Raw genomic sequence first — 15,138 nt, 5'->3', positions numbered from 1 at the left:
GTTCCTATCAGCTGACTGTTAAAGGGATTTACATTTTAGGCAAGAGATACAGGTGGAATTTGAGAGGTTTTTTTTCTGCAGCAAGTCGTCATGAGTGAGAAGTGCTCCCTCTGATGGCGTGGAAGCAGATATGCAATTCAAAAGGAGTGTCAATAACAAGGGGGCACAATTTCAATCTTGTCAGCAAGACAACTTGACTGAGTTGGGGAGAGACTTCTTTACTCAGAAAGCTGCTGGGATTTGGAATGTGCTGCCCGGGGAGTGGTGGAGGCGGTTTCCACAGGAGGTTTCAAGAGAGAGCTGGATTATATTTGAAAGGGATGTCCACAGAGATAGGGCTGGAGGATGGAACTAGTCGTGTGACTCTTTTGGGAGCTGACACAGACACAATGGGTCAAATGGCCTCCCTCTGTACTTTAACATATTACGGTTCTATTTTTGAGGGTGGTGGGAAATAAACTATAAATGGGCTGATTGCTTGACAGCCAGCCAACATGGGCTCAATGCACAAAATGCTTTTATTATTCCACGGCTCCCTGAAATAGAATGTTGGTGGCCTCTGGATAGGATTGAAAGGCGTCTACTCATCCCTTACCTGATCATATGGCTTCAATAGACTAGGTCAATACAATAGCCTGATGGAAATGGAATGACAGCTTCATTCAAGGGACCACAAGGCAAACATACCACTAACTTCTCTTTATCAGTCATTGGAGCCAGGAAGCCAGTGAAGTGTCCTCTGGGATACAGGGAGTACAATGGATCTAACAAAAGCACCTTCAACAATACTTGTGAACCGTGCCCTGCTGGTTACTATGGGAACCACAATGATCGTCAGGTCTGTCTCAAATGCCAAGCAGGGGTGGTCTGTCTTCAAGGAGCTACCACCACCGATCCACCATCAAATGTGAATGACGATGAGGTTGTATCAGCCAGATCTTACATCTGTCCAAAAGGTATGTGTGCTTCAAGAGCAATATCTTCTCTTTCATTGCTAAAAAATCACACAATACCAGGTTATAGTCCAACAGGTTTATTTGGAAGTACAGTACTAGCTTTCAGAGCGCTGCTCCTTCATCAAATAATTAGTTACCAGCTGAAGGAGCAGTGCTCTGAAAGCTCAAACTTCCAAATAAACCCGTTGGGCTATAAGCTGGTGTTGTGTGCTTTTTAACTTTGTCCAGCCCCATCCAACACTGACACCTTCACATCATGGCTTCCCTTTCACTGAACGACTGATATCTGAACCAGCATCATGTCTAACAACACAATTTTAGTCCACTTTTGATTCTATTTATACATTTGAGATACTTGCATATTGAACTAATTGTGCAACTGAATTCCTGCCATTTTGGTGATGTACTAAAAACAGAGGAATATAGAGAGCAGAGAGATTCAGTTACACCTCATTCAAAGTTTGAAAAGTATCCAATACTCTCCAGCCCTCATGCTTAATACTCTATCCCATTGCTTTGTGGAATTGCTGTCTCCACTGTCTCCCCAGGGAATCCGTCTTGAATACTGATCACTCAACCTCAGATTATAGTCCAACTGCTCCTTCATCAGGTGGTTGTGGAGGAGCAGCACTTTGAAAGCTTGTACTTCCGAATCAACCTGTTGGACTATAACCTGGTGTTGTGTGATTTTTAACTTTGTCCACCCCAGTCCAACACTGGCTCCTCCAAATCATGAATACTGTATTGATGGCACAGCTAATTGTTGGCTGTGAAACTTAACTTGGATTAATATAACATTTGCAAATATCCTCAGCAGGGATTTAATAGTTCTGCTACTTCTCATACCTCTCTCCTCTTTTAAACGTTAAATTAACAAAATTGGGTTGAATGGGCATTGTACCAAAAATGCAGACTAACAGTTAACAGAAACTTATTTAAGGGAACAGAAATTTACTACTAATCCAAAATATTATTGTCCCCTTGATATCTGCTCCTTTCCACCAGCTAAACAGTAAACTCTGAAACCTTCATGAATAAAGTGAACAACTTAATGAGCTACTATTTGCTCAGAGCCTGCTATACAGAGTTTGCTAAAGGACACAACTTGTCAGAATGGATAATTCAATGAAAGAAATCACATTCTCCTCAATTGTTTGCAGGTCACTACTGCCCTCAGGCAAGCCCTGAGCCAATCCCCTGTCCGAAAGGTACTTACAATCCGAGCGAAAGAGCAGTGAGTGCTGACAGTTGCCTGAAATGTCCCACAGACTACTTCAACCATTTAATAGGCCAGGGAGCCTGCTTCTCCTGTGGCTCCCAGGCTGAGCAGTCTGAAGAAGGACAGGACATCTGTGTTTGCTATCAGAAAGGGGAGATCTTCCAGGTAACAATGCTCATTTGAAACCATTTGACTTCTTGATCTCTTATTGCATGAGAAAGCAATACAGTCTTGTGTTTAGTAATTTCCAACTTGTGACATTTGCAGTGCATTTGATGTCAATCAAACTTCATTAAGAATGTTGATGGCCAACTTTAGTCTCCACTACCCAGTCCATCCTCTGTTAAAACTGTGCTGCTAATGCAAAGCAGATCCCACCCTAAACCACCAGATGCTTGTCCAATTTCAAATGATGAGGCTACCTGCCCCTGTGGGAGTTGGTGGTGCCACAGTGATATCACTGGCCTAGTAAGCCAGAGATCTAGGCTTTGGAGATGTGGGCCACCCCAGCAGTTGGTGCAATTTCAACTTCATTAATAAATTTGGAATTGAAAACTTGTGTCAGCAATAATGATCCTGAAACTATCATGGATTGCTGTTTCAAAATAATTCATTCTGGTTCAATAATGATCTTTCTTTAAGAAAGGTAATCTGCCATCCTTACATGGTCTGGCCTACATGTAACTCCAGAAGCTTAGTCATGTGGGTGCATCCTCACTGCCCTCTGAAATGGCCTTGGGCAGATAGGGATGGATGATAAGTGCTGGCCTTGTCAGTGAAACATGCAGATTCCATGAGAGAAGAAAAGAAAGGCAGTGTCATCTCCCAGTGAGGAATGATGGGAGTTGAGGGAGTGGGCCCTTTGTTTTAACCACAAGTTCAACTCAGGCCTACGTAGCCCCATGGACAAAAGCTGACTAAAGCAAAGTTCCAGGCCAGGAGGATCAATACAGAAAAGAACGAAATGTGACACCATATCCTGACCCTGCAATAGGCTTTCCCACTCATGTCTTTGCTGACAACCTCCTTTGCACCTATCGATCCCATGACATTGGTCTTTCGTATACCTGCCTTCCAAGCACTCTAGCTCAGCAGCTTCCTTGTCTCAAACTTCTGGGCACCCCTCTTCTCTCTCTTTATTCCTTTTCCATTACAACTTTGTTATAACCAATCATTTTGACCGAGCTTTTTGCCATTCAGTCACTGTGACTCTGTTTCCATTCCCCCACCCTCTGTCAGGAGCTCTGAGGCATCTTCCAACTTATCCTCACAGTTGTTAGACAGGGAGGATGTGTTTTATGTAAATTAATGATTGGATCTTTCTTAGCCTAGTGATTCTCATTGTACATGTGCTTTGAGACACCGATTGGTATCTAAAGGAACAAGAGCATGCGTCAGAAAGCTGTACAATATCTGCCGAGATGGGACCAGCAGAAATCAGGATGGAGTCTGTCTCACAAATGATGAGTGGAAAGAATATTGTTCTCTGAAGGTGTGTATCCAAAAAGGACTTAATCAAGCTCCTTTTAAGAGCACGGGACATCCCAGAGAATAGCTTTAGAGATGTTGTCTCTGGAGTAATGTAAAGAAACTCAATATGTTCCAATCCAGAATCTCTATCACCTGAAGGATAAAGGCAGCAGATATATAGAAACACCAACACCTGCAAGTTCCCCTCCAAATCGTACACCGTCCTGACTTGGAACTATATCACCTTTCCTTCATTGTCACCAGGTCAAAATCCTGCAACTCCCTCCCTAATAGCTCTGTGGGGTTACCTACATCTGCAGCAGTTCAAGAAGGCAGCTCACCACCACTTCCTTAAGGTCAACGTGGGATGGGTAGTGAATGTGCACCTTGCCACCAAACAAAAGAAGTTAACAGGTTATTTGGACAGAATCCAGGCATAGACTTTTCTAACCAGAGCTTTATTTCACCTTTCACATCACAAACCTTCAAACATACTGATTACCTGCTCCCCAGCACCCAGTGAGGAGAGTTACATGGTACAATAATGATAGGTAAAAGCATAGAACGTAGAGGCAGTAGCGAGCTATTTGAGCCCTTGAGCCCATTCCACCATTCAACATGACCGCGGCTGATCATTCCGCTCAATACCCTAATCCACTCCTACCTTATTCCTTCATCCCTTTAGCCATGAGTTCATAAAACCCAGTGGCAGCTTTCCTGACATCTTCCACCCCCAAAATAATTGTCATATTTAGAGGACAGGGAAACGCACATGCTCTTGGGCTATTGAAGAATTGAAGTGCTCAATTATTGGCCATTTAAGGATCCCATCCTACAGTTGCTAATATTTTACCAGCTGCAGAGGGACACCCAGGCCTTTGTAGTAAGCCAGGCAATGTGAGGAGGGATTGCCTTTAGGTCCCTCTGGGTCCAATGGTGATAATCCTCCAAAGGTTATTTGCCCTTCCACTTTAACCTTTAACCCTCTTCCTGCCCATTGACCCCAGCACTGCACTTCCAAGATACCCCACTGACCCTGGAGTTCCCTGGGCTCTCGGTGGGTCTGCCTACAGTTCTAGCAGTGGGCAATGTTACCATCTGCCTTTGCAGAGACGAGAAAGACGTGGAAATTAAGATGAGACGTCCTCCTGTGACAGTCTCTCCTTGGAGTAATTAAAACTGCTCAGCATTAAATCGGTGTGGGGCAAACTTCAGAATCATGGGGTGTTTCTCTCCCCACCCTGGCTTTTTCACCAGGGGATGGGGACCACACCACTCTGTAAAATTCAACCACACATCATCGCCAGCTTTAGACATAACTATTAGACTCTGGCCATCTTTTGTGGAAATATTCAGCAGAATACATAACGCAGTGCAGTTTTGGTCTGATGGGACCTTCTGTCACTCTCCTTGTAATGTTTTTCTGATGTTTGTGCTGATAGTCAACAAGGGCGCGCCAGTAACGACCACTCCCCATTGTCAATGTTATGCCCACTTTTATCTTGCTTAAACTCCCTTTACATCCATCTAGAGTCAAACAGCTACAATTACTTGTGAAAAATAATATTAATGTTTTCAGTAAAATCATAAGGAAAAGTAATACTTCCATTGGTAGAGTAGGTTGTGTTCTGAGACATGGGGCAAGTGTTTGAAAAACAGGTTAATGCTCTGAGGAAGGCCAAATTGGAGTCAAGCTGTTAACTCTGTTTCTCTCTCTATAGATACTGCTAGACCCACTGAGTTTCTCCAGCAATTTCTGCTTTTTATTTCAGATTTTCAGCATCCACATTATTTTACTTTTATTTCCCACAATGTTTCATGTGACTTTGAACAGTTCACATACTGAAACATGGGTCCAAACAAATGTCATTATCGTACATTGCAATGCAGCTGTTTTGATATTTCTGCCACGCTGTTTTAACTGATCTAAGGTAACCGAATATTTGGTTATGTCACAGGTTTGCGCTTCCCCTGTCGATTACCAGGGGTTTGATCGAGTTCTCGGTCTGTGTCTCTGTCAGACACAGAGGTTGGACTCAGTGTGCAACTGGAAATGCAGGCAGTTACAGTGGAGCAGGCTGCAGATCACTTGTGAAGGAGGAGCACAGTTCCGTATCACTTTCAGAGATGGTTCAAAGGTAATGACAGGAGCTATTAAAAAGAAAGCAGCTTCTGTCTTGGTTCATCTGGTGATTGCACTGACTGAGTTAAACATAGAACCATAGAAAATAGGCCCTTCGAGTCTGCCCTACCATTCATTATGATCATCTAACTCAGTGCTCTGTTCCCACTTTTCCCCCATATGCTTCAGTCCATTTAACACCAAATGCTATATCCAACTCCTTATTGAAATCGCACAAAATTTCCATCTCAGCTGCTTTCTGAGGGAGTGAATTCCACTTTCTGGGTGAAAAAATTTCTCCTTATCTCAGCCCTAAATGGCTTACCCCATATCCTTAGACTGTGACCCCTGTTTCTGGACTCTTCCACCATCAGGAACATTCTTCCTGTTTCTACTCTGTCTAGTCCTGTCAGACTTTTCGAGATTTCTATGAAATCCCCTCATTTTACTGAACTCCAGCAAAGAAATTACCAGCTTCTGCTCTCAATTGTGTTATAGAATCATAGAGTTATAGAGATATACTGTATGGAAACTGACTCTTCGGTTCAACCTGTCCATGCTGACCAGATATCCCAACGCAATCTAGTCCTACCTGCCAGCACCCGGCCCATATCCCTCCAAACCCTGCCTATTCGTATACCTATCCAGATGCCTTTTAAATATTGCAATTACACTAGCCTCCATCACTTCCTCTGGCAGCTCATTCCACACATGCACCACCCTCTATGTGAAAAAGCTGCCCCTTAGGCCCCTTTTATATCTTTCCCCTCTCACCCTAAACCTATACCCTCTAGTTCTGGATTCCACCACCCCAGCAAAAAAACCTTGTTAATTTATCCTATCGATACCCCTCATGATTTTATAGACCTCTGTAAGGTCACCACTCAGCCTCCAACGCTCCAGGGAAAGCATCCGTAGCCTATTCAACTTCTCTCTATAGCTGAAATCCTCCAACTCTGGTAACACCCTTGTAAATCTTTTCTGAACCTTTTCAAGTTTTACAACATCCTTCCAATAGTTGAGTTAACTAATTGAAGACAGGTGGCAGGAAAGAGACTAAAATTAATTCCAGCACCTCTGTACGAGAGAGGGATATTGTTAACCAGGGTTCTTGCTCCAGTGGGACGATTGTCCTCTTCACTTGCTGGACAGTGATCTGGTCGAATACGTTGCCTCATCTGTTGTTGAACCAATGAAATTTTATCTCTGAGTATGTCAAGGTTGAGACTTTACCTTACTTGAAACACGTAGACTTTGACATGAGATAAAGTTGGGTTTAATCTCCATCAATTGATCTCCCATTACACAGTGAACAGACTGATTGTTACATTAGAGCTGCAAATGTGTTGCTGGAAAAGTGCAGCAGGTCAGGCAGCATCCAAGGAGCAGGAGAATCAACGTTTCGGGCATGAGCCCTTCTTCAGGAATGAGGAAGAAGGGCTCACGCCCGAAACGTCGATTCTCCTGTGTCTTGGATGCTGCCTGACCTGCTGCGCTTTTCCAGCAACACATTTTCAGCTCTGATCTCCAGCATCTGCAGTCCTCACTTTCTCCTGATTGTTACATTAACTGATTGTAACATTGAACAAGACAGAGCTCAGATTTGATGTCCCCACAAGTTGTTGACACTGGCTCCTGTGCATTTCGTGGAAGAATTGATGTTGAGGTGATTTGCCCACTGTAAATCTATCAGCAATGCAAGGGGTTAAAAACATGGAATTGTTTCAATACAACAGAACTATATGTGTCTCTTTAGATTGATTTGCCTTTAAAAGGTATTGGAAGAGTTTTGAACAGCAGAAACATCATCGAGGGAGGCCAGTGTCACCAGCAACAACCAGTGCACTTGGTGGAAATGTCTGGTAAGAATTTATTGTGTGCACTTGCATAGAACTTACTAAGCTAGAGATGGTTTGGAAGAGATTTACCAGGATGTTGACATGTATGGAAGCTTTGAATTACAAAGAAAGGCTGGATAAGCTGGGACTTTTTTCACTGGAGCAGAGCAAGTTGGGAGGTGACGTTATAGAGGTTTATAAAATCATAAGGGATATAGATAGAGTTAATAGTAATCCCTGAGATGAGAGATTTCAAGACTAAGGGGCATATTTTTAAGGTGAGAGGAGAGAGATTTAAAACAGACATGAGGGGCAATTTTTTTATACAGAGGGTGGCTCGCATGTGGAATACACTTCCTGAGGAAATGGTGGATACAGGTGCAGTCACAATGTTTAAAAAACACTTAGACAAGTACAAGAACAGGAAGGGTTTGGTGGGATATGGGCCAGGAGGAAGCACGGAAGACAAGTTCAGACCAAAGGGTCTGTTTCTGTACTGTACGACTTTATAAAAGACACAGCACTCTCTCAAATCTCAGCTTCCTAAAGGTGGAGAGATTACTAAGTTCCACTCCCATTATTGCGTGTTCACGGGTTGGTCTATTCATTTAGACACAAATATATGAACTAAGCTCTGGTCTGCTTCAATTAGCAATAACATAATGGTTGTCCTTTACTGAGGGAGGAAGCTAATGTTTGAATAAATTGGCAATGAGCTGAAGTCAAGGGCTTGTATCTTTGCTGTTCAGCTGGATTAAGAAATATAGTTCTTGTTGAGGTAATCCTTCCACTAAAGATATTTCTTTTTGAAACCTTTCAAAAGGGAAGTTGGTTATGACATGACAGGGCAAAGATTGGACACAATGTGTTAGAAATGGGAATGTTTGAACTGTTTCCTGGATGGGAAGAATGACCTTTTCTTTTGTGGGGCTACATCCTTAGTCACAGCGATGACTTGAAATAGATTTGATATTATTCTGAGACAGGCAATTTTTCTGGAATCCTTGATGTCGCCTAGAACCAGGCATTGGCTCCTTATTAACAGAAATGTGGGACCAAATGCCTGTCTCAGGGCCTATTCCCAAAGTTAGGCTGCTCATAATCCAATCAATTTATAAATGAACAATTGATCCTGAAAAGACCACTGGAAGCTATGACCAAAAAGGGAGGATTCTTTATGCTTGCCTCACCTGCAAGTGGACCCTGGAGGAACACGAGTAGTTCTACAGAACCACTAAAGACTCTAAAGGCAGCCCACCCTCAGTCTCTTCCCAATTGTCAGCTTCCCCGGAGTTTTCGTTGATCTGACCAACATCCACTTTGCTGGAGACATCTCATTGAAATTAGGCGAGAGGTGCAATTTTAGTTGGACTTTAAGCCTACTCTCGGTTGTTTGGTCTATCCAGTCATGTCACCAGTCTGAGCCTTTTCAAGACCTACCCCAATGTTTTGTATGTTTTACGGTGCCTACTTCCATCTCATTCAGTAAATTCTTTGCCCTGTTTTCTCATTGATGCCATGATCCATGTTTGAAAAAGAAGCAGCCCTTGAGTACTCTGACTACAAATGGCTGAATAATGTCCTAACGAAAATGTATTGCTGATGCTTAATTTTGTCATTTAGCAAGCTTACAGTTCAAGGCGTACAGAATAGGTAGAAAATGATATCTGTATTTAATCATATTTTTCAGATGCAGGTTTTCTGGGTGTTTATGATCCAGATCCCATGAAGTTAAAGAATTTGCTGGAGATGAACCTGCAACATCATCCATTAATAAATGTGTCTCCAGGTACTGATGTATTATTTAAATATCACTTCACACTCATTACCATTTTGTCGCTGCTTGTGTATCTCCTGCTATAACTTTATTGTTCTTTACTATTGTTTGTAATCTCTTGGGTGGCATGATGGCTCAGTGATTAGCACTGCTGCTTCACAGCACCCAGGGACCCAGGTTCAATTCCAGCCTCAGGTGATTGTCTGTGTGGAGTTTTCACATTCTCCCCAGGGTCTGTGTGGGTTTGCTCTGGTTTCCTTCCACTGTCCAATGATGTGCAGATCAGGTGAATTGGCCATGCTAAGTTGACCATGGTGTTAAGTGCATTAGTAAAGGGTAAGTGTGGTGAAATGGTTCTGGGTGGGTTACTCTTCAGAGGGTCGGTGTGGACTTATTGGGCTAAATGGCCTGATTCCATATTGTAGGGAATCTAATCTAATCATCCATTAACCCGATCTAATCTACTTTCTGTCACAAAAAGGGGATTTTTCTGAACCACACTTATTCTTCTTTGGCGTGTGGCTTCATTTTGAATTTATTCTCAGACTGTGTGTCTATTATCCCTTAGATAATGCAACATCACGAAGTCCTGGTGATCCTGAACCTCGCTGGTCAAGAATGCCCCAGTTTGTTGAATCTACCACAAATGGCATTCTGTTTTTTGGCATCTTCAACCCCACCACCTGCATCCACTTTGGGAGTATTATCCTGTTCACTGTGTCCAGTGGATATTACCCTGTGTACAATATGTATGTATCATAGTTCATCAGTTAAGATCTTTAGCACTATTCACCCATTTAATATCCCAGCATGTGATTTTTGGAAAATTATTACCTGAGAATTGATAAGCATGTGGCAAAGAAAAAGAAAAACTCTCTTTAAAATTGAATCTTCTATCATTAGAATAATATTGACACAGGTAACTTTACCAGTTTGTAATATGGAATGATAGAGCGCACAGATGTAGAAAGAGAATGTTAGACTGGAGAGTTATAAGCTCAGAATTAAATTAAGGTATTTACAACACACACACTGAAAATTTACTTTATACAAAGTTGTACGATTAGAAAATTATTTTTCTCATTAGTGACTGAGGCAGAAACTATGCTAAATTTTAAAATTAGATTCATTAGTAGAATAAAAGAATAAGAAAAGAAATTGTCTCAGTGCATGAGAAAGTGTTCATGTGTAAAGGATAAATACCATCAGAGACTGGTTGGGCTGAATGTCTTGTTACCACGCAATGAAGGTTATTCAACCTTTATATCTATCACTACACATTGGTCAAGGTTTCATAGACCATCACCCATTTGGACGGGACGCCTGGAGACAGGAGACACTAATAATATCCAAACATTTTCGTGAGGTTTATACACAAGGTTGATAAACAAAATTAGCAAGAGAAAGACTGAATTGTTTTTACTTTCTAGTGAAAATCTTTACAACACTAATAGTGAGTTTGACTGGGGAGCATTCCGTGGTCTTGCAGAGGAGATGGAACCCAACTCAAGCACATCCTGGCTTTTATTGTATCGCTTCAGACAACCTGGGGTGCACGTCTTCCAACTGAACAAGGACCCTCACAAGAAGATGGTATGTGTTCCAATTACTGCTCTTATGTTTATTCTCAGTCTCTGAACCCTTAGTTCTGAATTTTTAATGATGCAAGGTGTTCACATGCAATGTACCTTGAAAGTACTCCGCATTTCTGAATTAAATTTTCAGCCATTAAATTCCAAAGTTATGATTCCCTTCCTGGTGAACTTTGTAAAAACACAGTGATTATATTGACTTCTTGATGAGAAATTGTTAAGATAAAACAGTTTCACTAAATGTTCAGATGACCACTGCTGGCACCGTGTGTATCGGTCAGCTGGACTTTTGGTTACAATAAAGTAGATGTTTTGTCACCATCTTTTTAAGTTGGGATCTGCAGGCCCCACTTGGTTTTGTCTGATGGAGCAAAACTATTTGGTCGTCTAATAGAAGAGGTTCTTGTCTTAAGTTGAGTCTAATTTGCTGCATGATATAAAACAGCTACATGTTACATTGGTGTGATGGACATTGTTATAAGGATTATGGAGAGATCTGGTCGGTAGGTCATGCTCCTTTAAGATCCACAGCTGTTCTGCCTTTCCTCACTAAAGTCCTTGTGCTGTCATCCAGTCTGGTAGAGCTTAGTGCAGTCTTTAGCTTGAACCATGTCAGAACCATTACCTCACGCAACAGAAATATTCACAGGTCAATTGTTCTTTTTCCAGTATATCCGAGTGATGCCTGTCGGGGGTCAGTGCTATGAAGAAGGCCCCTTCTTCCCAACCACGGCTAGAAACATGATCCGCATCGGTATCAGCAGGAGCCCAGATTTACTGCTGAAACCAGACTGGCTCCTCATTTCCAGCTTGCTGTTAGCAACAGTCATAACAGTCGGTGTTTATGCAGGATTATTGGTAAGCAAGGCATCCAATTATAATTCATAGAATCATAGTATCCTTACAGTGCGGAAACAGGTCCTTTGGCCCGACAAGTCCACACTGACCCTCCGGAGAGTAACCTACCCAGACCCATTCTTCTACCTTATACTTCCTCCTGACAGATGCACCTAACCTACACATCCCTGAACACTATGGGCAATTTAGCATGGCCAAGTCACTACCTGTACATCTTTGGACTGTGAGAGGAAACCGGAGCACCTGGGGGAAACCCAAGCAGACACGGGGAGAATGTGCAAACTCCACACAGACAGCCACCTGAGGCTGGAATCAAACCCGTGTCCCTGGCGCTGTGAGGCAGCAGTGCTAACCACTGAGCCATAATTGTTAACATAATTGGGAGATGTTGCTTTTCGGCTGGTCATCCCTAACTTTGATCAATGTGATATCATGGTGTCACTGCATAATATTACCTGAATAATAAGGGAGGCATTTATTTGGGTTCATAATCCAGAACCCATGGTTAATGTTCTGAGACATAGGTTCAAATCTCACCGTGGTAAATGGTGAAATTTGCAATCAGTAAAAATGTGGAGTAGAAAAGCGAACCAAATAGCAACCATGTACTCACTTTCAATTGTCATAAAATCCTGTCTGGTTAACTGATGGAAGGAAATCTGCCATCCTTATCTGGTCTGGCCTACATCTCACTCTACAACCACAGCAATGTAATTGATTCTTAACTGCCTTCCAGACAATTAGGGATGGGAAATAAATGCTGAACCAACCAGCAATGCCTAAAACCCATTAATCAAAAGAAGAACTATATGGCAGCTTTATTTGAATATGCATTATAAGATGAATTTGGCATCATTAAAAAAATTTAGGAAACCTCTGCTCAAACCTTTCAGAACGATTAGGGTTTTTACCTCAAGAAGGCAACAGATGAATGCTCCACATATATTGTAAGCTGTGTGCAAATCGCTCATTATATTTTCTTTCAATTAAATTAAGAGACGTTAATTTACAAAAACAGTGTATGAAAACAGTCATTTTAATGGAAGCTTATTTTCTCTTGGTGCAATTTCAATGCACAAATTAGCTGCTGCTTTTCCCACATGACTAACTGTACCAAAGTACTTTAATGACTGAAATATACTTGGGAAGCCCTTCTGACATGAAAAGTGCTATATAAATGTAAGTCTTTTATTGTATCCCAGGTTGGCAGGATAATCATTGATAATGTCACTTATCCAGACTTTGGTGGGGAATATGAACTGGATGTTACAATTGGTTTCAGCACTCCTGGATGCCAGAGTCAAAAAAGGAAAGCAAGGTGCCTGCCTCCTAGCTCCTTTCTGGCAACCTCAACTGGAGTCTCTGCTGGTGTCCAAGTAATGGCCACTGGGCTGAGGTACTGGAAGGTTGCCTGTGCCTGTGGAGAGGTATCTCAGTGTGAAGTAATGGGAATAAATTTAACTTGGGCAGAAGAACCAAACAGGATCTCTTATGAGAGTTGCCAGATATATATTCCATCCAATAATCAATTTTATTGAGAACAGTGGAATGATTGTTAGATCTGAAGAAAAATGGCCAAGCCTCCCCTTAAGGGGAAAAAACTGGAAAAGCTCAGCAGGACTGAGGAAGGGTCACCGGACCCCAAACGTTAATGCTGATTTCTCTTCACAAATGCTGCCAGACCTGCTGAGCTCTCCCAGCAAAGTCTGTTTTTGTTTCTGATTTGCAGCATCCACAGTTTGTTTGGTTCAAGGTGAACTTGTACCGTACTCTCCTCTAGAAAGGAAGAAGCATGAAATGATCAATTTGGTGGGTAGAAAATTTTGTTTAAGCTCAACTCTTCAGCTTCTCTTTAGAAAGTGCAAATGGCCTGAGAAAGCAACTGTTGAACCAACCTATCGGAAACTACACAAAGTGTACAACTTTGATGATTACTCTTCGAAAGGAGCTGCTGTCACCACCATTAAAAAATTCCATCGGAGTCTACACTTCAAGGAACAAATTGAGGGGAATGAAGATGATAGGGAACAAGGAGATGGTAAGTATCACTGAGTCATAGAGTCATATAGCATGAAAACAGACCCTTTGGTCCATCTCGTTCATGACGACCAGATATCTCATATAAATCTAGTCCCATTTGCCAGCATTTGGCCCATTTCCCTCTAAACCCTTCCTATTTATATACCCATCCAGATGCCTTTTAAATATTGTAATTGTACCAGCCTCCACCACTTCCTCTGGCTCATTCCATACATGCACCACCCTCTGTGTCAAAAAGTTGGCCCTTAGGTCCTTTTTATACCTTTTCCCAAGCTATGCCCTCTAGTTCTGGACTCCCGGACCCCAGGGAAAAGACCTTGTCTATTTCCCCTATCCATGCCTCTCGTAATCTTGTAAACTTTTATAAGATCACCACTCAGCCTCCGACACTTTAAGGAAAACAGCCCCAGCCTATTCAGCCTCTCCTTATAGCTTAAACCCTTCAACCCTGGCAACCTCCTCTTAAATCTTTTCTGAAACCTTTCTAGGTTCACAACATCCTTCCAAAGCAGGAAGACCAGAATTGCATACAGTACTCCAAAAATGGCCTAACCAATGTCCTGTTCAGCCACAACATGATCTCCCAACTCAATGCTGTCATCTCTAAAGGCAAGCATACCAAATGCTTTCTAACTATTCTATCTAATTGCAACTCCACTTTCAAGGAACTATGAACCTGCACACCAAGGTCACTTTGTTCAGCAACACACCCCAGGGCCTTACCATTAAGTGTGTAAGTCCTGCCTGGATTTGCCTTTCCAATATGCAGCACCTCACATTTATCTAAATTAAACTCCATCTGCCACTTGGCATTTAATTCCAAGTCAACCGCAATCAGACATCACAACTGTACAGATGTATAGTAACAAAGCGCATGTATCAAGAATTCATTCTAGATGACTGATGAGATCCTACCTGTCATGTGAATTGGCATCTAGCTGCATGGATTGCTGACTTTTCTATTTTGTACTGAGCAGCTTCATCTAAGGTAGGTCATGAACTTATTTAAACAAAGTAAAATTAATTTAGAGAGAAAGACTTGTATTAATACAATTAAGTTCTGACATTTCTAAATGCCTGGAAGTATTTCATCTATAATGATTTTCTTTGCAGTACGACAAACATACCTGGGATCACAGTGATTCATACGCAGCAAGATCCCACAGCTCAAGTTCTCTTAAGATCTTTTTCGATCTTCACAATTTCTTTCAGAAATTAAATAAGAACTATTTTATCTTAGATTCTATTCTGAAAAATGATGAATTT

General features: G+C 41.9%; 1 protein-coding gene across 1 annotated transcript; it reads left to right on the top strand.

The window, feature by feature from the left end:
• The first annotated feature begins 649 nt into the window (after positions 1 to 649).
• Positions 650 to 13,892, top strand: LOC122540546. The gene is made up of 10 exons (XM_043676412.1): positions 650 to 956; positions 2,117 to 2,340; positions 3,503 to 3,667; positions 5,604 to 5,783; positions 7,524 to 7,629; positions 9,296 to 9,394; positions 9,951 to 10,131; positions 10,813 to 10,975; positions 11,644 to 11,832; positions 13,678 to 13,892. The coding sequence occupies exons 1-10, from the start codon at positions 650 to 652 to the stop codon at positions 13,882 to 13,884; spliced, it is 1,821 nt and encodes a 606-aa protein (XP_043532347.1). The 3' UTR covers positions 13,885 to 13,892.
• The last annotated feature ends 1,246 nt before the right edge of the window (positions 13,893 to 15,138 follow it).

The sequence above is a fragment of the Chiloscyllium plagiosum genome, chromosome 35 (assembly GCF_004010195.1).
Source record: "Chiloscyllium plagiosum isolate BGI_BamShark_2017 chromosome 35, ASM401019v2, whole genome shotgun sequence".
NCBI classification, from domain to species: Eukaryota; Metazoa; Chordata; class Chondrichthyes; order Orectolobiformes; family Hemiscylliidae; genus Chiloscyllium; species Chiloscyllium plagiosum.
The sequence above is the reverse complement of the archived record's forward strand: the minus strand, read 5'-3'. Positions and strand labels throughout refer to the sequence as shown.

Excerpts from the sequence above, each read along its gene's own strand:
- LOC122540546 (XM_043676412.1), top strand. The coding sequence starts at position 650 with ATGACAGCTTCATTCAAGGGACCACAAGGCAAACATACCACTAACTTC. Across the intron at positions 7,630-9,295 it reads GCACTTGGTGGAAATGTCTG|ATGCAGGTTTTCTGGGTGTT; the intron begins GTAAGAATTTAT and ends CATATTTTTCAG. Across the intron at positions 10,132-10,812 it reads TATTACCCTGTGTACAATAT|TGAAAATCTTTACAACACTA; the intron begins GTATGTATCATA and ends TTTACTTTCTAG.